This window comes from Mustela nivalis, assembly GCF_964662115.1.
Source record: "Mustela nivalis genome assembly, chromosome: 1".
Taxonomy (NCBI): domain Eukaryota; kingdom Metazoa; phylum Chordata; class Mammalia; order Carnivora; family Mustelidae; genus Mustela; species Mustela nivalis.
The window spans coordinates 212,110,178-212,134,944 of record NC_139020.1 but is presented as its reverse complement, the minus strand read 5'-3'; the positions used below and the strand labels follow the sequence as shown (position 1 = coordinate 212,134,944).

Genomic DNA, 24,767 nt, shown 5'->3' with positions numbered 1-24,767 from the left:
GAGGCACAGAAAACCTTCTTTGTACAATGAATTCTTACCGAGAAAGTGCTTCTATCGGCCCACTCAGAGTGTGTGAGAGACTCTGCTTACCTATTATTCTTGCCAACATCATATTATAAAAAATGTGCATATTGGCTACTTTGATAGGCATGTTAGGCAGAATTCTACAATGACCCCCTCAAGATTCCCAACTCCTGGTATAATCACACTGTATGGACAGACTCCTCCCCTTGAGTACAGGCAGGACTTGTGACTATGATGGGATTTTCCTCCCATGCTGGCAAAGGTGAAGAGATTTTGCGGATGGAATTAAGCTCCCTGATCAGCTGACATTGAGTACATCAAAACAGCAAGGGCTCTGGTGGGCCTGACCTAATCAGGAAACCCATTAAAAGAAAGATTCTTCCGCTGGCTTTGAGGAAGCACATTGCCATGTTGTGGACAGGGCTATGTGGCAGGGGACAACAGATCACTTCTGGGAAAGCAGACCCCAGTTGATAGCTGGGAAGAAAACAGGGACCTCAGTCATTTAACTACATAGAAATAAATAGAGCAAACAGTCAGTAACTGTAGGAGAAGATTCTCAAGTTTCAGAGGCAACCACAGTCCCTGCAGATACCTTAACTGCAGCTTCTGGAGAGCCTAAGCACAGGACCCAGTGAAGCTGTCCCCAGACTCCTGGCCTGTGGAAACTGCAATAATAAAACATGTGTTGCTTTAAGCTGCTAAGTTTGTGGTGATATGTTAGGGAGCAACAGATAAGGATACGATGGGTAGCTCCTATTATAAAAGGGAATGCCTGGTGGCTTTGATTTATAGGAAATGCTGTCACATTTTGACCCAGACCTGAGTTCCTCTCTCCCTTCCCCTCTGACACCCACGTGTCTTCACGCAATGATGAGAACAGTCTTTTAGGAAGGAGTCTCTGCTTGGCTGCCCCACCACGGGGCTGTGACGGTTCGCCTCTCCTGAGAGATGATCTTCTTTGGCTATGTCCTTAGGTCTGGAGACTCAAAGATCCCTACTCTCCCAATCCTCAGGGATCTAAGCAGTACTAAATTAGTTTATCTGCATATTACTAGAGACTGTTTACCTGCAGAGGAGACAGCCAGTTTGTTACTAAGCAGAAATACTCATTATGCTCCGAAGCACTGGCAGGCAGATATCTTCGAAATGCTTACATTTTCCTCAAGAACAGGGTCATTACCAGCTTTGCCCTGTGTGACTAAAAGAGCCAACAAAGTTAGACATTCCCAAAACTCCATGGAGTCACGTTAGGAAAAGTCAGCATTGAGCCTAAAATCTGGGGTGTGGCAAAACCTGGGCCTGCCCCAAGGAGGACTACCTTCATGATCACCTTCTGGTTCATTCTCAAGTACATTCAGATCAAGGATACACCTTTATTTATTTTGAAAGATTTATTTATTTGACAGAGAGAGAGCACGCAGAAGTAGGGGGAGCGGCAGGCAGAGGAGAGGGAGAAGTACTCAATCCCAGGACCCTGGGATCATGACCTTGGCCAAAGGCAGATGCTTGACTGACTGGGCCACCCAGGTGCCCCAAGGCTACACCTTTAAAAGTGCAATTTGCCACCACTTCAGGCTATCACTCTTGGAGTGCTTCTGTTATTACAAACAAAAATAAATTCACACCTATTAAGACAGCCATTATCTTGGAAAAAAGGACAAAATAGCAATGAGGACATGGAGAAGCCAGAAGACGTGTGCGTTGCTGGTGGGAATGTAGAATGGTGCAGCCCTTATGGAAGGCAGTGTGGTGGTTCCTCAAAAGATAAAACAGGGAATTACCATGTGACCCAACAATTCCTCGAGGATTCAAAGCAAGGACTCAGACAGATACTTTTGCACCACGTTCACAGCACCGTGATAACCAGCAGTCAGAACGTGGAGGCAACCAAGAGTCCTTTGGTAGATGAATGGAGACGATCTAGTGTGGCCCACCCGCACTACAAATTATTATTCAGTCTAACTATGGAAGGACATTCTGACCCCCGCCACCATGTGGTGGGACCCTGAGGACACAGGGCTCAGTGAGAGGACCCAGACCCAGAAGGACACATCCTGAAGGACCCCACTCCCAGGAGGGCCCCAGAGGAGTCCCGTCTACAGTGACAGAGAGGAGAGGGTGGGAGCCAGGGCTGGGGCAGGGGCTGGGGAGCCCATGCTTCCCAGGAACAGAGTCTCTGTTTGGGAAGATAGAAAGTTCTGGAGACAGATGGTGGTGACGATTGGACAACAGTATGAGTGAGCTTCATGCCGCTGAGTTGCACACTCAAAATTGCTTTGTCCAGTTGACCACAATAAAAAAATAAAATACATACAAACAACAATAAATAAATGGTGCCTTATGCAGAGGGAGGCAAAGCGGCCTCCTAACGGTCACAAAAATATCACACCCCAGATTTTAGGTTCAACGCTGCATTTTCCCAGTGTGACCTCATGGGCTTTGGAATCTGCTTTCCCACATCCCAGTGAGCAGATCCCACCCAGAAACAAGACGTCTTTGTGTTTCTGCTTTCTGTCTGTCTGTTTTCACCTTCCCAGCTGGGCCTGCAGCGGTTCCATGGAGTTGGCATCCTGGGGTTTAACTCCATCGAGTGGTTCATCGCTTCCCTCGGTGCCATCTTAGCAGGGTAAGACTGTGGGCTGGGTTGACTCCGACTGTGGGCGAGCTGCGACTCTGGGCTGGCAGCCCGGGGCTGGCTCGGAGACGTGATCGGGGATTTCAGGGGCAAGCCCAGGTTAGGAGGCAAGACAGACACACCAACCGACTGACCTGACGAAGGACTAGCATCTCCCATATATACGGTGCTTTTATAACGAGTCATAAAAAGACAATGCATGTGACTCTTGATCTCAGGGTCATGAGTTTAAGCCCCCCCACGCTGGGTGGATAGATTATTTTAAAAATCTTAAAGAAGAAAAGAAAGATTTTATTTTTTTTAGATTTTATTTATTTGACAGACAGAGATCACACGTAGGCAGAGAGACAGGCAGAGAGGAAGGGGGCAGCAGGCTCCCTGCTGAGCAGAGAGCCCGATGTGGGGCTCAATCCCAGGACGCTGAGATCATGACCTGAGCCAAAGGCAGAGGCTTTAACCCACTGAGCCACCCAGAAGCCCCGACAGAAAGATTTTAAATAAGGAAAGACTTGAACAGAAAGCTCACAAAGGGAAGTAGCCTACAAGAGCTTGAAGCCATCAGGGAAATGCAAATTTGAAAAACAGAATGGTTAAAGGCAAGAACAAAAGGCAGTCAGATGAAGGAAACAGGTACCTGAGGGGGGGGGGGCGTCCAAACCCTACCTCTAGGTTCGGTTGCCTTGGGACCCTGAACAACTGACTTCTCTGCCCTAAGGCTTAGTTTCCGCATCTTTAAAATGGGATGCTGTGAGGGTTCCACAACGACATTACAGGACTTGCTGCTTTCCTCACCCTTATTTTGCGGCTTCATTTCATCACGGTGAAGTTGTGGAGGGAGGGAAGCTGGTACCAAGGCTGCAAACTCAGAACTTGTCTCTAGAGCGCCCCCCTCCACCTTCCAGAACATTCCCATGTTAAGATGAGCACACGCACATGTGTTTTCTCTTCCCAGGGGTCTTTGTGTTGGTATTTATGCCACCAACTCTGCGGAGGCTTGTCAGTACGTCATTAGTCATGCCAAAGTGGACATCCTGCTGGTTGAGAACGACCTACAGTTAAGGAAAATCCTTTCGGTAAAGCCCAAATTCAAACACCACCCACCATTCACCCAGGGGGTTTGCAGGGCTCTGACTACCTGTCCTGTTGGTCCCAGGTGGCTGTTAATGATAGGCTGGATGGTGGGGCTGACCCCATTCTTGGGTTCAGTAAGTGCCCTCCACGTATAACTAGGGGGAACCGGGTAGAGTGGCAGGGATCTAGCTTCCAACTTGTATTAACTTCGTTTCCTACTGAGACTCTATTTTTTTAAATCTCCTTTATTTGTTTTATTTTTTTAAGTAGGCTCCCTGCCCAGCCTATAAGCTTCTATTTTTTAAAAATGTGTTTATGTATTACTTTATATACAGCCCACTGTTTTCTTTTAGAAATGGAAGCATTTTGAGGCTTACACCCCCTTGTAATTGTCATTTTTAAAATAACTGTCATAATTCCTGAAATGTTGCTTTCTCTTCCATTTCTTCACTAAGTTCTACCACTTCCTATTTCACCTCTTTCTGGTATGGCTCTCTCTTCCCTCAGTGCTTGTAGCTCTGCTTTGTGTTCTTCCTTTACAGCTGTATTTACTTTGTTATGTTTTAGATCCTATGTTGGAATGTTGAGTGGCAATTTTCCTTTGCTTTGTGGTGACTTTTCTTTACGTATAGAAGTTGGCTCCTCTCGTGCTCCCTTTTTCTTCTTGTAGTACTTTCGTGTGGATGTTGTAGAAAGGTTTTCAATTACTAGTGTTTGAATGAGCTGCAATTTCCTGACCCAGCTTTTGGCAGGAGGATCCCATGGGGAGAGGAGTCCTTCAAGGGGTGAGGGCTGGTGACCAGATTCACCACTCAGCCCAAGGGCCCTGTGGCTGTTGCATCAATATCATATTTCTTGAGTTACACACTTCTCTGCTTGTTGATATCTCTGGAGCTGAGATGTGTCTTGCTGTCATTGGCATCCTGCAATCAGCGCTGGTCATGTTTTCCCACATTTTAACATCTCTGAAGTTAGGGTAGACTTTCTAGACTCACGAAATCCAGCTAGATTCAGTGAACTAGAACACTCTGCCCCCAAGCCTCCTTGGATGCCTAATTCCTGACCTGGTGCAGTGGGAACAGACTTCTCCTTTCAGCCTTGAGCTTTCTGAAATTGTTTTCTTAAGTCATGCCTCTACAATCTCCAATACTCCTATCATTCCCTATTTGTTCTGTTCATAGCAGAACAAACTGTGGGATGGGTGGTGGGTGAAAACTGGGTCCTTTCTGCCAATACTGGCTTACAATTTGGGTTTTTCTACCATTAGAAAATACTGCATACTCTTTGTATGCAAGATTCAAAGCCAGGCTTCTGACATGCTCCTCCCAAACTGGATATTCAGTTCTGCTTGGAAGTCCCTTGTTCTAGGCAACACCCACAGGTTTATAGCCTTTCAACTCTTCACTGACTCCCTCCCTCCTTAGAATAAACTCCAGACTCCTCACCACTGCCTTCAAGGTGTCCCTGACATGGCCCTCACCATCCTTCCCTGCCTCAACCCCAATCCTCTCCCTCTATCCTCGCCCTAGCCATCTGAGACTTCACATAGTCCTCAAACCTCCCTGGCCATTTCCTGTTCCAAGCTTTCTGGATGTCGGCTCCCTCTCTCTCTGAAAACCTCCTGTCCCACTGTTCACAGAGCTTCTGTCCTCTTCTCTCAACCTATGCTGGAGACTTGGTCATATTTATAATTACCACACCATATGCTGGAAGTGACTTCATCATTGGATTGGCTAGACAAGCTGTGGAGCCACACCCCTTCAACAGGGTACAAATCCCAAAGGCATGGTCTACTGAACCTGAAAGCCCTCGGTATAAGTAGAAAGTCCTGAGCTTTCCCAGGTTCCAGTGATCTGCACAGAGGATTTCTGTTGCCTCGCTCCAGCTAGGAGGATAGCTGGATCATGGGCATATAGTGCAAGGGGCGGGCTCATAAACCAACAACCATGACTCTATGAGGGGAGCAGGACTCAAGAGGCTCTCGTCTTCATCAGTCTTTAAGTGTTGGAAGCTACTGATACTGAGCACAAAGAACCCCGTCCTAAAATCAGGCTGTGTCCTGCCAGTTGGGACAAAGAGCCGTGTCATACAGGCTGGGCAGGGGAGATTAAAGAGGCTGGGGTCACTGTGGGCCATTGCTTAGGAAAGGCATCCACCCTCAGTCTCTCCCAGGGCCATGAGGCCCACGTGGAACTTTCTTTCAGATTCCACAGAGCAGGATGGAGCCCCTGAAGGTGATTGTGCAGTACAAGCCGCCCATGAAGGGGAGCAGTAATAACCTATACTCTGTAAGTGTGGGGCGGGGCCCGCTGAGCCAAGGGGAAGGTAGCCCCGCAAGGCGGGTAGATGGGGCCTTTAGGGCTTTCCTCTTTCTTCCTGGTGTGAAGGGTCTGATTGATGGGAAGATGTCTGTTCTGGTTATTTATTGCTGTGCAACAAGTCTCCCCCAAAATTGGTGGCTTAAGACAACAACAATCATTTTATTCTTACTTCTTTTTTCAGAACATTAAGGCAACTGAAAAAATATGATGTCACTGAAAAGCAGGGTGTGTGAAAACCCACAGCATTAGGTTTAAATATTTACTTTATATCCCAACCAGAATTTGTTAAAACTTGACTTGCGGCTTTAATATGTGCCAAGTCATCAATAATAGTGTCACTGAAACCATGAACCATCACTTAATATGTATAAATACGAATATGGGGCCAAGCATTTCTGCCACGGCTTGGACCAACAGCCCTTGTGGAGCTTGTCTTCACTTTAATTTTTGATATTTCAAAAAAATTGTTTTATTATTTCATTCATCATGGATTTTTTGATGGTTAGTGACTTAAAATATATTGCATTAAAATACAATTTCTCTTGATTGCCAAAGGTTTGTTGTCCTTTTGTTTTATTTTGTTGTTTGCATCTCCTTCAATTTTTGCACTGGAGGCTAACTAAGTCCCCAGTCCTCACTCTGGTCTGGACCCTACACCTGGGGCTCCTGGGCCTCCCTCTCTCTCTTTGTGACCTCTCCGGCATGGTGCCCTAGGGATCTCTGGACTTACTCCTGGCTCAGAACTCTACAGAAACATCGAAAGAGAGAGACAGAGAGAGAGAAGGCCAGGTGGAAGATGTCTTGCCTTTAACATCCTACTCTTGGAAGCCACACACCATCGCTTCCGACATACTGTGCCCATCACGGCCGACCACAAGGTCTGCTGAGCATTGGGGATTTGGGGTGGCGACCTAGACCACCTCTTACTGAGGGAGGGCAAGGCCACCAAAGAGCGTGTGAAACCATAAATGTCATCACAGTTATTTTTTGAAAAGGCACTCTGCCTCACAGTGTTTTATGTTTTATTTTTCAAAGATTTTTTATTTATTTACTTGAAAGAGAGAGAGAGAGAGAGCACACACAAGCAGGGGGAGTGGCAGGCTCCCCGCTGAGCGGGGAGCCCAACTCAGGACTTGATCCCAGGATCCTGGGACCATAACTTGACCCAAAGGCAGACACTTAACCGACGGAGCCACCGGATGCCCCTGCCTTAGCGTGTTTTAGTCGGGAAACATGCCGGTACGAGCAACAGAGACACGCTTTAGCCAGAGCACGGGTTCTGTGTGTGAGGATACACTGGGTTATCTCACGGAAGCCAGGCCAGGAGGCTCGTGAGGCCCAAGGACAAGCTCCTGTTAATATCCACCAGATGAGATCCTCAAGCCCACGACTCAAATCAGAAGTCCCGCAACGTCACGGCGTTTATTAGGTTTGCCCCCACACAGGGGGGACAGAAGATGCCCACGATCTTCTCTGCCCAACCTAAACCCTGCCAGCGCTCAGACCTTCCAGAAAACACTCGAATCCTAAGACCAGGGATGGTGAATAAATAAGGAGGAAAACTGACCAGAATCATAGCCTTTTGAGGTTTAAAGTGACCATCGGAGCAACAATACCTGAGGTCTGGGTACTTCAAAAAAACTCTCTTGCTAGCCATACCACTTACTCTGGGATTTCTCAGTCTCGTTGCTACAGACGTTTGGGGCGGGTAACTCTTTGTCGCGGGGCCGTCCTGCGCAGGATGCCAAGCGGGGTCCCCCACCTCCACCCGCTGGATGCCAGCAACTCCCGCCCAACTGAACCAAGCAGAGACGCCCTTGGGCATGACCTGATGTCACGGGGCTGGCATCCCCCTGGTTCTGCTTCTGGAAGGTGCTACACGCCTGCCATCTTGAATTCGGGGCATTGCCATCCTCCAGAGCCTGATGGGTGGGGGGCTCGGTGGTAGAATTTTTGCAGGTCCTTTGTGATACTCAGTCCATACAACCCAACAGTTCCTTCCGAGGCATCATTCTGGAAGGTCAGTAAGAGCAGAGTGTGACTGTATTGGTTTAGACTGCTAGTTCCTGTTTACTTGCTGTATGAACTTGGGCAGCTCCTGGGGCTACATCTTGACTCATGCATGCCCGGATGACTCATTCCAGTCCCAGCACTTCCAGCAAAAGCCCTGACCTTCACTGTGACTGGACCAGCTGCGCTCACAGGTGCAGACCCAGCAGCCTACCACGAAGTGAAGGAGGAGAAGCAAACATCTTAGGGCTTTTGTAAGAGGCGCCACGACTGGTGACCCTGAGTCCTCCCTCTCACTGGGAATCATGTTTTAGAGAAACTGATGGCACCAGACCTGACAGGGGAAGGGGACCCCTGGTGTGTCAAGGGTCCCCCGCACATCCCGAGTCCCCATTCTCTGCCTGTCTCTTTTGCACAGTGGAATGATTTCATGGACCTGGGCAACGACATCCCCGATTCCCAGCTGGACCAGATCATGGAAAGCCAGAGGGCTAATCAGTGCGCCGTGATCATCTACACTTCTGGGACCTCAGGCAATCCCAAGGGAGTGATGCTTAGCCATGACAACGTAAGTGCCAATGGCGATGAACCCAGTGCCTATGGTGACAGCACCCACGCCAGTGGCCCTCTGGCTCTTTCTGTTCTCACCCCACTGGGGGCAGGGTAGCATTCGGGGGTCTGGCCCCCTGGGGCTCCCTAGCCAGCGAAACACTTCCAAGAGGGCAGCAGAGTGCAGAGGAGTTCAGGGGCTTTAGAGCAGACCCGTGTTCAAATCCTGCCTCGTGATCTTGGGCCAGACACCTAACATCTCCAAGCCTTTGTCTGCGCAGCTCTAAACTGGGTATGATAATGACAGCCCCTGCCTCCCGGGCTGTTTTGAAAATGAAATGAGTGGATATATTCCTAGAGAGCGTAGAACAGTGTTCGACAGTAAAATAAGCAGGTAGAAGAGCAGGAGATACACTCTGTGCTTCTTGGAAGTAAAGCAGAAGTTGATGTTTTGTTTACTTAAGAAGGGCTACGTGTCTAGGACAGACACACGCATGTCTGGACGGAGCCCACAGGTGATAGTAGCTCAGAACACTGGTACAGGAGAATAAGGCGAACAGGTCCTAAAGGATCCCATTTATACAAAACCCTAAGAAACGCAAACGTAGCTGTAAGAACAGAAAGCAGACCTGGGGCTGCTTGGGTGGCGGCGGGGGGAGGTGGGTGGCAGAGGGAGGCATGACAGAGGGGTGACCCCATGGCAGCCTATGTTGAGGCTGGTGATGGTTTCACTGGTGGAGACAAATGGGGGGTGTCAGACATTGTCAGTTTCACCTTAATAAACTGCTTAAAAAAAAAAAAAAAGAGCAAGAGAGACAGTCGCGCTCACTACATGCCAGGCCCTGTTCTGAGCGCTTTACGCTTGGTAAATCCTCACGGCGACCCTCCCAATTCTGCCAGGTTCTTCTTACAGGTGGGAAAACTGAAGTCCAGAGAGGTTCTGTAACTTGGCCCGGCTCACACAGAGCGCACCGTGGCGCAGCTTGAACCCACGCAGGCTGGCTACACAGCACACATTTTTTTCTTAAATGACGTGTTGATTTGAGAGAGAGAGTCGGGGGTTGGGGCAGAGGGAGAGCGGATCTCCAGCGGGCTCCCCGCTGACCGTGGACCCCAACTTGGGACTCAGTCTCACTACCCTGAGATCACGACCTGAGCCGCGATCAAGAGTCGCCCTGGAGCGAGGCCGCCTGGCTACGAATCCCAGCCCTGCCACCTGCCAGCTGTGTGACCTGGGACAAGTTCCTCCCCTTCTCTGGGCCTCTGTTTCCCCATCTGTAAGATGGAGACAAGAATGGCTTCTGCCTCTCCGAGCTGCCTCCCAGAGTAAGTGATCCCAGTTCTTTCCACACACATCAACAGTTCAAAGTTGCTCGAGTTCCCAGGGCACTTGTCACCATGCTGAGCTAGGCACCCTTTAACCTCTTGCTAAACCCCTTACCAGGAGGTAAGGTGTCATGAACCTTTGTGGTGTGTGATGGCACCTAGTGACTTAGACGACCGCAACTTCAGTCTGCGAGGCGTGACACGGCCCCTCTGAGGTGATACAGCATTCAAGCAAAAATGGCAAGTGTGAGAAAGACTCAGTTGTGGGGCAAGCTGGAGGAAGATCATTCTGAGCAGAGAAAATAGCCAGTGCAAAGGCCCTGAGGCAGGACCCTGACTCATGTGTGGGAGGAATGGTGTGGAGGCCTGTGTGGCAGGATTAACAAGGTAACTGTTCGCCCGAAAGGATGACACCAGTGAGAAAAACAGACTTCAAAATTATACATCTGCAAAAACGACACATCGAGGCACATTTTGGAAAAGGAGAAACAAGCATATGTTAACTGTGGGGTATCTGTGTGATGGGATTATGGGTGGCCTTTTGGTTTGCGGGACACGAGGAGCCCCTGTGCCCATTTTACAGGTGAGCAAAGAGCCCGCGGTTGCTAAGCTAGCAAACAACAGAGCCAGGATTGGATCCTGGGCGACTTACTGGATCTGTTAAGATTTCTGACTTTCCATACAGACATTCCAATGCTAGGCTCTGTTGTTGGATCCAACGGGGGTCGGTTCAACATCCAAAGCTGCCCACTACCTTTTACAGCTCCTCCTGGCCTCGGGCAAGTTCGTTAACCACTCTGGGCTTCTGTTTTTCCACCTGTAAAGTATAAAGGATTGTAGTTACTGACCCAGCTTGGGATGATTTCATGTTTGGAAAGCGTGAGAGCAGGGCCCAGCACACAGCTGAGGTGCTGTAAGTGTTTGTTAAGTAATCACATTTAAATGGCCCTCCAGTGAGGCCAGGGGGAGCCCCCCTGCATCGTAAGCCCGACTTGTGTTCCAGATCACGTGGACGGCAGGTGCAGTGGCAAAGAACAGTGGCCTGTCTTGTGCCGCAGAAAAGCAGGAGGTGGTGGTCAGCTACCTTCCCCTGAGCCACATTGCAGCTCAAATGATGGATATGTGGTTACCCATGAAGATCGGGGCTTTCACCTACTTTGCTCAACCAGACGCTCTCAAAGTAAGGCTTGAGGGCAGCCCGGGGTCGGTGGCTGGGTTTCCAAGCCCCTGGATCCAGAGGGTTCCTTCTCTCTCCTCATCTTACATTCCATTTGGGCACAATGGAAACAGTCAACCACATTCTTTTAGTTTTTATCTTTACCCAAATCAAGGCAGCCACATATGGTTGTGTGGGTTGTACACTGAACAATCCAAAACGAAGATGTGACTTGTTTTGAAAGCAGAATGTGTATGGGGGTTTTTCTGTGTGGTTTTTTTTTTTTGTTGTTTTTATAGTCAGTATTCCCAGCACCAAAGAGCTCCCCAAACCAAACCCATCTCAAGGCCCTTACCCACATCTCTTTTTGTCGTTTTTTTTTTTTCCTGCTTCAGTATCCCCTTGGCCCCTCTTCACCCCCTTCCCACACCAGTGCCCAGTGTCTGGGGCATTGTAGCCACTCGATAAATACTTTCTTCTCTGGCTGACTCCGTCATGTGCACCCACGCACCTTCAGGACCTGAGAAGTTCCCATCTGCCCATATCCTTATCCTCTCTGAAAACTATCCAGTTTCCAAACAACTAACCCGGCACCCAGCGGGTAATAAAGGTATCTTAACGTTTTAAGAAACTGCCAGACTGTTTTCAGAGTGGCAAGTGGGTGGAGGGCGGCAGCCCTCGTGCCGAGCAAGTGACGAGCGCCTCCTAACAGGCGTGGTGACCGGTTATCGACCTTCTTTGGGAAAAAAGCGCCTGTGCCAACCTTTTGCTCACTTCAAAATGTGGCTGCGTCTCTTCCTACAGTGGCGTTGGACCAGCTTATTGGTCCGCCAGCGCCCTCTCCCGGGGCCGTGTCTTTTCATTCTTAACTCCGATGAAGTCTTCTCTCTTCTTTTGTGAGTGTGGTGCCATGTGCGTGGGACCCTGGCCTGCCCCAGGGCCGTGGGGGTCTCTGTGGCGCTCCCCACGGACCCTGCAGTTTTCGCGCTCACACTTGGGTCTGTGCTCCGTCCTGAGTTTGCTTTTGCGTGGGGGAAAAGACGCTGAACGGAGCGCTTGCTTCTACTTTTCAGGACAGGACTAGCCTCCCCTCCGCTGAGTCGCACGGCCACCCTCACGGACTGCGAAGGGCTCATAAATGTAGAGACTCGTGTTTGAATTTTCTATTCTGTCCCGTTGAACCCGTACGTCCAGCCTTACAGCCAAACCTCACCAACTGGATGTTTCTGGCATTCTGGCACAGTGCCCACCTTGCCCTGGTCGGCTGGGACATTCCTGGTTTGATGACTGAGAATCCCATCTTTCAGGAGCTCCTTGGGTTCTGAGCAAACCAGGACGGCCGGTCAGCCTACTGCAGAATAAATTGCAAAATCGGGTAGTAATTCTTCCCACTTTGATCATCTCTTCAAAAACCGCTTTGGTCGGTCTAGGTTCTCTGCATTTCCACATAAATGTCGAGATGGGCTTGTCAGTCTGTGGAAAAGTCTGCCCGGATTTTGAAAGGGATTACAAGAACCCACAGATCTGTCAGGGAACAAAACTTACATCCTTTGTAACAGCTGTGCAACAGTCCACTGCCTCCTTGGGTCGGCCTTTGTCACCAGTCGGTGCTCTCCACCAAATCCCTAGGCTTCACCCAGAGAGGGAACACTGACTGGCCCCCAGCCTGCCAGTGGGTTGGCTCCCTGGGGTGGGTGCTCGCCCTGGTCCAATCAGCCAAGAGAAGCTTCTCCAGGGCTGAGCTAGCGGGCTGGGGAGAGATGGGACATCTGGGTTCCAGGCAGGGGGCAGGTGTGGTTAACCCAGCTCGGTCTCTTGCAGGGCACCCTGATCGGCACCCTGAAGGAGGTAAAGCCCACCATCTTCCTGGGGGTGCCCCGAATTTGGGAGAAGATGCAGGAGATGATCAAAGAAAATAGCGTCAAATTCTCAAGCTTGAGGAAGAAGGTGTTCTCATGGGGAAGAGTTATTGGCTTAAAGGTCAATACAAAAAGGATGTTGGGGTAGGTGGAGGGTCCAGCGGAGCCAGGCAGGGAGAGGGCCCTGGGGAAGGGGGCTCAGCCTTCTCCAGCTGGTGCCCACCGACCCCTGTTCAGCTCCATGGCTGCTGAGCCACGCAAAGGGCATTGGCGCTCTTATTCACAGGGTACATGACACTCCCGGGAGCTACCGCATGGCGAAGGCACTGGTGTTCAGCAAAGTCAGGAGTGACCTTGGCCTTGATAACTGCCACTTTTCCGTCAGCGGGGCTGCGCCTCTCGACCAACAGACCTCTCAGTTCTTCCTAAGCCTGGACTTGCCTATAAATGAGATATACGGTATGACGGAGAGCACAGGACCCCACAGCATGTTCAGCCAGAATAACTACAAGATTCACAGGTACCAGCCTCCTGGGAAGACCCCCAGTGCTCCAACAACATGGGGTACTAGAGTTAAAGGGGGGAGGGTGGGCAAGCCATGCTGCTAAGGTGGACCCTGACCTGCGTCTCCAGGATGATGCCTATTCTCCGGCTTCCAAGCCCTAAATCTTCGCAAGGGAAGCCCCCATGTGTTCAAGAGCCCATGGACAAGGGCTCTTTGAATGTTCTAGGGTCTCCCTAATTATAACCTGTGAGTTTTGCCTCTAGATGCCCCCCGCCCCGCAGGCTCATCTAACCTAGGTTCACCTCCAAAGACCATCTCTGCCATGCTCCATCTCAAACGTGTCCATGGGCCCTTGCTAGCTTTCTCCCAAGCTCAGCTGGCCCCAGGCTCCAAGCCTGGCCTTTTAGACGCATCCCCCAGATCTCTGCCTTCATCAACAAGTGGTTCTCCCCACGAGCATGTCTGAAATACAGGCTTCCCCTTTCTAGGACAACACTGGGCAGACTGGACTGAACTCAAGACATCTGCAATGACCCTGTTCCCAGATCCAGTAACATTCTGAGGGGCTGGGAGTTAGCCATAAAACATGTGATGGGAGAGAGGGGCTCAACTCAAACCCTAATATCCTCCCAGAGGCCAGACCACCCCACCATTGTCTTTACGCTAAACTGGTATGAGCAGTGCCTGGACATTTATGCTTTTCTCCCCAACGAAAGGATTTTCCATGCTAAAATGAACACAATACTCAGCCTCTCTCAATGATTACTTGCCATCTGGTGCTCAGGGTCCTTCATTATCCAGGTTCATAATATGAACTTCCCATCGGTCTTGACTCATATCATCCAAGCTCAGGAATCAAATGGATTTGGCTGGCCAGAGATGCCCATCTCGTAGAGCATGTTCCCTCTACAAAGCACCTGCCCCGTCTTCAACAGCTGCAGAGAGTCCCCCCGTTTGCACGCACCGTCATTCACCAAACTGGTCCCCTCACTGGTGGGTACTTAGGGCTTCTTCTCCACAGAGAGCGCTGAAGCTAAAGTTTTGCATGCATACCGCCCACAATCTAAAGCAGTTGGTAAAAAAAAATGGTACCTCAACATGACTCTCCTGCATGTTCCTTTCGTTATGGGTAAAGTTGGGGAAAAAACCCTCTTTGTGTCTGTTCCAAATCCATTTGTATTTCCTTCTCTTGGAACTATCGGTACACCACCTCATGCCCACCGGGTCCTGGAGAGGGTGAGAGCAGCAGATCCTGCAAGGGAGGCTGGGCTGTGGACCCAGGCTGCCCCGCGTGGGTGACCTTGTCTCCCTGAGCCCTGGTTTCCCCTCTCCTGCCCCCCAGCAGTTGTGGCAAAATCATGGCTGGATGTAAGAACATGCTGTACCAGCAGAGCAAGGACGGCATCGGGGAGATCTGCATCTGGGGTCGGCACGTCTTCATGGGCTATCTGGAAATGGAAGACGTGACCATGGAGGTCATCGATGATGAAGGCTGGCTACACACGGGGGACCTGGGCCACATAGACAACCATGGTTACCTCTACATCACCGGCCGCATCAAAGGTACTTGGCAGGGAGCTCGACGTGGGCAGTAGCTATTCAGTAGGAGGACTAGGTTAGCATCATTTTCATGACAAGCAACAGAAAAGCCTTCTGAAATAGGTTGAAGCGAAAAAGAGGAACTATCGGCTCAAAAATGGGGTAGTCCAAGAGGTCTCACTTCAGGCGTGGCTGGACCCAGGTGCCAAAATAGCATCAAAGGAATTGCTTGGTCCTTCCCTTTCTGAGAGCTGTCCTTGGTGCTTTGGGGCCATTTTTGGAGAGGCTTTTCCCATTTGGTGACAAGATGGCTGCCAAAGTCTAGGCTCACCCTAACCACCAAGGCATAGCCACAGTTTTAGATCTGGCTCTCACTGGATCCCACCTCGAGATGAACCTCTGCAGACACTAGAAGGTGCGGACTGGTCGGACCTGGTCCCATGCTCATCCTGGCAGTCCTCGTCCAAACCACAAGCGTTCGAGGTGGAGAGAAGGGTCCCCTAAACAAACAGCAGTGTTCGATGCCTGAGTCCCTGGCAGATGCCAGCACAGGTGTCCATCGCCATCACATTATTACCACTTACCCGCCTCAGTAGAGATGGCTGAAAGATCATGGGCTAAGACACAGGGAGTCTGGGTGGGTGGGGCGGAAGGCAGCCAGCATCCTTAGACGAAAGAGAGGAACAGATTTGGGGCAGGAAGAGGGGCTCTTAGAGAATTTGAGAGGTCGGGTGGGGGAAAGTGACACAATTCTCTTAAAGGTTCTTTTGGGGTTGCCAAATGGTAGGAAAAATCGGGAGGCAGAGATAGGGCATGGCCAGAAGCACTGTGCTATCTTCCAAGCAAGACTTTTCAGAGGGCTTGGAAAGGGTACAGAGGCCCAAGAAACAGGCAGTAGATTCACAGGGCGCTGTCCAAGTGAAGTCCGCAGGACTTGGGCATTTTTGATGGGAATTGCAAGGAGACAGGAAGAGGAGGACCAGAGTGATGCTGGGTCTGGGGCTTGGAGAAGGGCATGGTGGGAGTCCTGGCGTGGGCAGGGGTCCTTCTCTGCTTCTGGGGTTTTCTAAGTGAGTGGTCATCTGTGTCCATATCTTTCTCTGATCCTCGGGGGGGTTGGGGTGGGGGCAAGCCCTTTGTACTGTCACAGTCAAACCCTCACCAAGCCACGCTTTGTTCCAGAAATCCTTATTATGGCTGGTGGTGAGAACGTGGCCCCTATTCCCATCGAGAACTTGGTTAAAGAGAAGATTCCCATAGTCAGTAATGCCGTGTTAGTGGGAGATAGAGCAAAGTTTCTGAGCGTCCTGCTGACATTGAAGGTAACATGGGTTTGCTGTCCTTGCATGGGCGGGAGCAGGAGGAGTCTCTGCCCCAGGGTCCAGAGGGCACACCCCTGTGGGTTCAAGACCCACTTCCTGGTCCTCGGGTATGGCCAGGGAGTGTGTGTGGTCACTGGGTATGGTGACGAGGATGTCCTGCGCCAGTGTGAGGTCGACAGGACGAACGGAGAGCCACTGGACAAGTTAAGCTTGGAAGCCATCCACTTCTGCCGGAACCTGGGAAGCCACGTGTCCACCGTCTCTGAGATTCTGGAGCTGCAGGACCCCCTGGTCTACAAGGCCATCCAGCAAGGCATAGATGCTGTGAATCAGGAAGCCATTTCCAACACGCAGAGGATCCATAAGTGGGCCATCCTGGAGAAGGACTTTTCTGTCCTACATGGAGAGCTGGGTGAGCAGCCCTGAGAGCAGGTGGCCTTGGTGCTTGGAGGCTGGTCCCTTGCTAGTGTCCAGGGCCACATGGGAACTGAGGAGATGGGTCCTTTACTGGGGATCTGAGGGTCCACTTTCAGCTCATTGGTGCATAGCTCCCCCCGCCACACACACACACACACACACACACACACACACACACACACACGTCCCTTCTCCCCCATACCCTGCTCTTGGAATAAAAGCCAAACACCTCATTATGGCCGTGCATGACCATTCTCCTGCTGACGTCTCCTTTTCACTTACTCTGGCCCAACTGCACAGGCCTGCACACTGTTCCCACAACCCTCCAGGTGTAGTTCTGCCTTAGGCCTTTGCACCTGCTAATCCCTCTGCCTGGAATGTCCCCCCGCCCAACTCAATTCTTTGGTTCCTTCTCATTGTCCATGTCGCACACTGAAGGCCACTTCCTCGAGCAGCCTTCTCTGACCTAACATGACTCACCATTGCCCTCAATGGAGCAACTCTACAGCTCACCCTCCCCACTCCAACACTGCTGCCATCTTGCCCCCATGCCACGTCATAGTCTGGGATTACCCTATGTGTTCACTGATCTCAGTCTGTCTGCCCCTCAAGGGGAGGGCTGATGCCAGGGTGGCTGGGGGTCCTGCTTTCCCTCAGCATCCTTCCTGGGGCTTGCTCTCAGCACTCAGCTCTAATCTGATGATGTGGATTGCAGAGTTAGGGTGAAGGCAAGCACATGGCCCCCAACAACTTGGGCTCAAATCCTGTCTCCTCCAAGTGACTGTCCCTCCAATCTTTGGTTCTTCCAACCAGTTTGAAAACGCAGTCCTTGTGGGGCTGCTCAGGACACAGCTGGGGAAGCCTGAGCCCCATGATGACCCAGAACCTGGGAATAGCCTGGGGCGTGGATCGGGGCCTGAATTCAAATCTTGCCATTACCGTCTACACGCTGGGTCAGCTCAGAGCAACTGGCCCTCTCTGAGCCTGTTTCCTCACCTGTAAAATCAGGGGCTGGTGTGCCCCTTTCATGGGATGCACAGGCCACATGAGCCACAGAGGTTGGCACGCTGTCTGCCTCCCTGCTTCCATAGTCCTCACCCCACAGCCCCAGCCAAGGGGCAGGTTCTGTCATCCCCACACGGATGGGGAAGGCGAGGCACGCACAGAGTTGATGGCAGAGCCAGCCCCAGCCTGCCCCTGCCACAGGACCCTGCGGCCCACACACAGGATACTTTGACTTCATATCCACCTCTGACCTTTCTCAACAGGTCCGACGACAAAGATTAGGAGACATTTTATCACCCAGAAGTACAAAAAGCAAATTGAGAAATTCTACCACTGACTTCCCTGGTGGAGCTGCTCTTGGCTGTCCCGACGGTGAGAGGGGCTTTGCTGGGCTGTGCCTCGAATGGGTCCGACAGGGGTGGTCCCCCTGCATGCAGGCAGGTCTGTGAGCAGAGCTGGGAGCCCACACACAAACATGCATTTTCTTGGCGGGGATTCTAGGTTGGGGCTCAACTCATGCTTTTTCTTCCAGAAAAATGCCCAGATGTTATACTGTAGCTTTGTCAGAAACTTTGGTGGGGAAAAGTGCTACTTGCCAGGAACCCAAGGACTGAGGCACATTGGCCTATCAGATGGTTCCAGTCAGATTTTTCTTTTCTTCCCCAGAGGACTGACGGAGGCCTCAGAAAGAAAAGCCTTCACGAGTTTGAAGAAGTGAGTCCCCAAACTGACTCATCTTCCTGGAAGCAACTGGGAAGCCCTTCCAACAAGTTCTGATAATAAAGCAATTCAGCATCCCATCTCCGGATTTGTGGCCCCGGGTTCAGACTCTTTGTCCTTTGTTGAGAAGTGCGGACTCTGGAATCAGTTCTGGTTTCAAATTCTGATGGGCTCTGTGAGTTCAACTTTCTGCGTCTGGATGGGGTGGGAATCTGTAAAAACAGACCCCATCTGACAAGGAAGCTACTGGAGACTCACACCTTCCCAGGTGAGGGGGCACAGAGAAAGCAGATGGCATGGGGCGTCTGAGGCCCGAAACCCCTCGTTACAGGTAAACCGGCACCATCAAAGCCCCCTCAGTCTTGGCTAACAGCTATGGTTCCTGATGAACCCCGTCTTTGCAGATGAGTTTCGCTGTTGTCCTAAGGCCCCAAAATAAAGCAACTTAAGACAGAAGTTTGTTGTTCTTCCAAAGGTCACGTATAAGCAGACCAACCCTGATAAGGCAAATCCACAGGGCTGGTCCCCGAAAGATCAGTGGAAGGGAAACCTCCCAGCCTAGAGAGGGACAGCCTACAAGGACAAGAGAAAGAAAATTTCCAGTCTTGTAAGATTCCGTTACTCAGACGTAGTCCAGGGCCCCTTTTCTTTTTAAAATATAAAATTATAAATCGATGAGAAACATATGAAGACCTTCTCCTTGCCAAACAAAACAAAACACAAATGCAATGCACACAGGATAATGGCATATCTGATGACCTTCCTTAGAGACCTCGTAGGTTTTTAGGGGTTTTTCTTTTCATATGCAAATATAGTCTGACTTCTTTTTTATTTTCCAGCTTCTATATTTGCAAGTTTGCCTGCTCACTAAAATTTATCTGTAACCCCCAAATCAATGCCGCCAAGCACACACCCGTGGTCATCTGTGGACATGCTGGAAAATTCGAATCCCCCTTAAGTCAAACACAGTGCTGCTTGCCTTCTTGCTTCAGCTCATGCTGTCGACGCACGTCCTTCCGAGGCCGTTTTCCCATGGAATAACTGGTGGTCATTACTGTCATACAATGACGTGATAACACAGAAGGAATGATGGGATGAGAACGTCTCTGTTTGGCAATCATGATGGGAGGGACAGGGAGACAATCAGGACCTGTCGGTGGACACCGAGGTCGCTGGCTGGAGCTTTGATGCTAGGGAAGATAATTGGTGCCATCTCATAATACCTCCCGACAAAATTGTGATCAGTTGTAAAAGCAGGAAAGATCAATTTAAGGTGGGGGAACCTGAGAGACTCCAACTTGACCCGGCGGTCAACGTCTTCGTCACCTCCTGACACGTGCACTATAAGAAACACAGCATGGTTTCTGTCGGATTCTTTCTGAGAAAGCTGTGCGACGTCAGAGGGATGGGGGGCCTGAGCGTGACCACAGGGGGCAGCAGCTTTATTTGGGCAGAACTTTGGTTCATGTGCAGGGCAAGACGCTCACAGAATGAGACTTTCTAGAGACAACAGCACAGAGCCTACTCCCGCCCCCCGCAAAATCAAATAACCCAGTCATGAAATGGGCAGAGGACATGAATAGACATTTCTCCAAAGTTTGAAGACATCCAAAGGGCCAACAGACACATGAAAAAGTGCTCAATATCACTCGGCATCAGGGAACTACAAATCAAAACCACAATGAGATACCACCTCACACCAGTCAGAATGGCTAAAATTAACAAGTCAGGAAATGATGGATGTTGGCAAGGATAGGGAGAAAGGGGAAGAACCCTCTTACACTGTTGATGGGAATGGAAGCTGGCACAGTCAACTCTGGAAAGTAGTATGGAGGTTCCTCAAAGAGTTGAAAGTAGAGCAACCCTATGACCTAGCAATTTTACTACTGGGTATTTATCCAAAGGACACAAACATAGTGATTCAAAGGGGAACCTGCACCCCAATGTTTATAGCAGCAATGTCCACAATAGTCAAACTATGGAAAAAGCCCAGATGTCCATAGACAGATGAATGGATAAAAGAAGGTGTGGGATGTGTGTGTGTGTATGTGTATCTGTGTGCATGCGTGCACGTGCATGTGTGTATAATGGAGTATTACTCAGCCATCAAAAAGAATGAAATCTGGGGCACCTGGGTGGCTCAGTGGGTTAAGCCGCTGCCTTTGGCTCAGGTCATGATCTCGCGTCCCGGGATCGAGTCCCACATCGGGCTCTCTGCTTGGCAGGGAGCCTGCTTCCTCCTCTCTCTCTCTCTGCCTGCCTCTCTGCCTACTTGTGATCTCTGTCAAATAAATAAATAAAATCTAAAAAAAAAAAGAATGAAATCTTATCATTTATAAGGACATGGCTGGAGGGGCGCCTGGGTGGCTCAGTGGGTTAAAGCCTCTGTCTTCAGCTTGGTCATGATCTCAGGGTCCTGGAATCGAGCCCCGCATCGGGTTCTCTGCTCAGCAGGGAGTCTGCTTCCCCGTCTCTCTCTCTCTGCCTGCCTTTCTGCCTACTTGTGATCTCTATGGAATAAATAAAATCTTTTTAAAAAGAGAGAAAAAGGACATGGCTGGAGCTACAGTGTATTATACCAAGTGAAATAAGTCAGTCAGAGAAAGACAAATACTATCTGATTTCACTCATAGATGAAATTTAAGAAACAGAAGAGATGAACATGTGGGGAAGGGGAAACAAAAGGACGAGAGGGAGGCAAACCATAAGAGACTGTTAACCACGGAGAACAATCTGAGGGTTGTTGGAGGGGAGGTGGGTTGGGGGTGGGCCAAACGGGGCGATGGGTACCCAGGAGGGCGCTTGCTGTGATGAGCGCTGGGTATTCTATGTAAGTGATTAATCTAGTGATAAATACTACTCCTGAAACCAAAACTACCCCACATGTGAACCAACCAGAATGTAAATAAAATTTTGAAAAATAAATCAATTAATCAAAATACAAATAAATAAATAAATAAAATTTCGAGGCACTGAAAGTCATACAATCTTCCTCCCAAATAACACCATTTCAATATTTCCACTCTCAGGGTACCGTTAACTCAAATAATGCACTAACTTTCATGCAAAGATCTGGAAAGGCTGTGAATTCACACCATGTTATAACTCAGCAACCTCCAGCTGGAAGAGGTTAAGAAGTCACCGATAGCCTCCGCTGAATGGATTCTCTGAATATGCTCTGAGGTTAAGAATTTGAACTCAGTCGTCTCCGTCAGCCGTCCCGTGCTGCCCTAAAGAGCCGGCCTGTTCAGAGTCCTTGTAATCCTTGTGTCTCCCGTAATGACTTACTCCTCCTGCCCGGCCATCCGCCAGATCCTTGCCTTTAATGAAAGGACAAAGATGCAAGACTTTCGTCTTCACAGCTTCCCGTAAAGCTACTGACCAAGACAGTGTGGTTCAAGGTCAATACCGCAGAGAGTGCAGAAATGAAAGCTCAAATTTAGGGCCAACTAATTTTTGATGAAGGTGCCCCAGTGGTTCAGTGGGGGAAAGGGCCGTCTTGGTAATGAACAACGCCGCAATAAGGTGCCCAAAGCAAACACAACAAGAGAACATACATCTTGATCTCACGCCACACGCAAAAACTAACTCAAAATGTATCATATACCTAAATATAAAAGCCAAAACTACAAAACTTTGGGGGTAAAGAGAAAATTTTTGTGCCCTGGGATTAGGTAAAGATTTCTTAGATGTGATTGCAAAGCACACAGCATAAATGAAATGACATGACTGGACTTCACCAAATATAAAAACTCTTCCCTTCAAAACATACTGCCAAGCAAATGTGAAACTGAAAAAACAAAAGTATTTAAGAATCATGTATCTGGGGCACCTGGGTGGCTCAGTGGGTTAAGCCTCTGCCTTCGGCTCAGGTCATGAACTCAGGGTCCTGGGATCGAGCCCCACATTGGGCTCTCTGCTCAGCAGGGAGCCTGCTTCCTCCTCTCTCTCTGCCTGCCTTTCTGCCTACTTGTGATCTCTGTCAAATAAATACATAAAATCTTTTTTAAAAAGTTGAAAAAGTTAAAAAAAAAAAAAAAAGAAAAGAAGAATCATGTATCTGCGGGGCGCCCGGGTGACTCAGTCTGTTAAGCATCTGACTTTGACTGAGGTCATGATCCCAGGGTCCTGGGATGGAGTCCCACAGGGGTGAGCCTGCTTCTCCATCTCCCTCTCTCTCTCTCTCTCAAATGAATAATCTATTTTTAAAAATCACTTATCTGTTAAAAAACTTGTAACCAGAATATGTAGAGAACACATACAACTCAACAATAAAAAGGCAAATGGCTAAATTTAGAAATAGAAAAAGGATTTGATTGGACATTTCTCTAAAGACAGACAAATGGTCACTAAGCATGTGAAAAGATGCTTCATGTCACCAATCACCAGGGAAATGCAAGTCAAAACTACAACGGGAAGCACTTTACACACCCCCCATGGCTAAAAATTTAAAATTTAAAATCTGGCAATACTGAGTCTCAGCAGGGATCTGGAGGGAATGAAAACAGCAGGGCCGCTGTGGAAAGCAGTTTAGACAGTTTCTTAAAATGTTGAACATGGAGTTACTGTATGACCCAGCAATTCGGCCCCTAGGTACGCGCCAAAGAGAAATGACCCAAAAGCTTGTACACAAAGGTTCACAGCAGCATTATTCATAATCACCAAATGCTAGGAGAAAATCCAAATGTCCACCAACCGATTAATCAATAAACAAAACACAGTACCATCCAAATCATGGAACCCTACTCAACCACAAGAATGCACAAACAACGGGGCACGAACAATGGAGCCTGGGTGGCTCAGTCGGTTAAGCGGCTGCCTTTGACTCAGGTCATGATCCCAGGTGCTGGGATTGAGTCCCACGTTGGACTCCTTGCTAAGCAGGGAGCCTGCTTCTCCCTCTGCCTCTGCTGCCACTCTGCCTGCCTGTGCTCACTCGCTTTCTCTCTCTCTCTGACAAATAAATAAAATCTTAAAACAAAAAAAGAATGCACGAACAACGGAGACACATGGATGAACTCACACTACGTGGAAGGAGCCAGATGCCAAAGGCTACACACTGTGTCACTCCACTTATATGACATGTCTAATAAAGGCAAAACGATGGATGGAGAGCAAATCAGTAGTTGCCCAGGGCTGGGATGAGGAGCTCGGTCAATGTCACACAGGCACAAGGGAACTTTCAGGATGATTATGGTGATGGCTTCACAGCTGTATGACTTTTATTAAAAATCACTGGATTGGGGACGCCTGGGTGGCTCAGTTGGTTAAGCAGCTGCCTTCGGCTCAGGTCGTGATCCCAGCGTCCTGGGATCGAGTCCCATATCGGGCTCCTTGCTCCGCGGGGAGCCTGCTTCTCCTTCTGACTCTGCCTGCCACTCTGTCTGCCTGTGCTCACTCTCGCTCTCTCTCTCTGACAAATAAATAAATAAAATCTTTAAAAAAAAAAAATCACTGGATTGTTGCAATGGGTACATTTTATGGTTTGTCCAAGATAGCTCAAAAAAACTGGGCGGGGGGATGGGGGGTTCGCTCGTAGGGCTGGAAAAGGCTGCTCAGGAACAACTCCCAGGTCCCTAGCCGAGAAGGTTCCATCATCTCTCCAGCGGCTGTTAGACTCCCGCTGTCCCCGAGGTGCTCAGGGAAACTGCTTATGCCCAAGAAGCTGCTGACTGAGGAGACTGCTGGCCAAAGCAGGAAGCAGAGGCTCCCACTGCGGGCCCCAGAAACGACCTGGCTCTCCCCCTCACGTGACTCTCTTCCAAATCAATCAAGACTTGGAACCTCCGCAACCACCCCAGCAACCACCACTCTACTTTCTGTCTCTCTGAGTCTGACAGCTTTAAGCACCTCCCGCAAATGGGATCAGACAGAATCTGTCCTTTTGTGCCCGGCTTATACCATGAGCACAACGACCTTGAGGTTCATCCACATTATAGCAGGTGTCGGCATGGCCCTCCAATTTAAGGCTGAATCACAGCCCATCGCACGGATGGACACATTTTATCCTTCATCCATCCGCGGACAGTGGTTTCAACTGTTGTGAATCAGGCTGCTGGGAATGTGAGCACGCAAGATCTCTTCTAGCCCCTGCTTCCCGTTCTCTTGGGTATATTCCCAGAAATGGGATTGCTGGGTCATATGGTAACTCTATGTTTGATTTTTTGAGGAACCAGAGAGGCCTTGAAATGCCTTTTTCGTTTATCGACCTCAACAGCATCCAACGCAGCATGTGAAAATCCACCCATAGGCCCATCCGGGAAACTATTCTAGCTCCAGACTGCACCTAATGGGCAGGTGAATTC

General features: G+C 49.6%; 1 protein-coding gene across 3 annotated transcripts in view; it reads left to right on the top strand.

Moving 5' to 3' along the window:
- Positions 1-18,915, top strand: part of LOC309866517 (long-chain-fatty-acid--CoA ligase ACSBG2-like) — a 32,941-nt gene extending 14,026 nt beyond the window's left edge. For 2 of the 3 annotated variants that reach the window (XM_082734274.1, XM_082734276.1), the window contains exons 4-15: positions 2,565-2,653; positions 3,615-3,735; positions 5,938-6,021; positions 8,483-8,632; positions 10,943-11,119; positions 12,917-13,098; positions 13,241-13,474; positions 14,802-15,022; positions 16,181-16,320; positions 16,486-16,732; positions 18,006-18,114; positions 18,409-18,915. In XM_082734274.1, coding sequence (XP_082590400.1) covers positions 2,565-2,653; positions 3,615-3,735; positions 5,938-6,021; positions 8,483-8,632; positions 10,943-11,119; positions 12,917-13,098; positions 13,241-13,474; positions 14,802-15,022; positions 16,181-16,320; positions 16,486-16,732; positions 18,006-18,079 — 1,719 coding nt within the window. In that variant the 3' untranslated portion in view covers positions 18,080-18,114; positions 18,409-18,915. The remainder of the gene's footprint in view (positions 1-2,564; positions 2,654-3,614; positions 3,736-5,937; positions 6,022-8,482; positions 8,633-10,942; positions 11,120-12,916; positions 13,099-13,240; positions 13,475-14,801; positions 15,023-16,180; positions 16,321-16,485; positions 16,733-18,005; positions 18,115-18,408) is intronic. The other variant, XM_082734275.1, reaches the window with a different exon arrangement.
- The last annotated feature ends 5,852 nt before the right edge of the window (positions 18,916-24,767 follow it).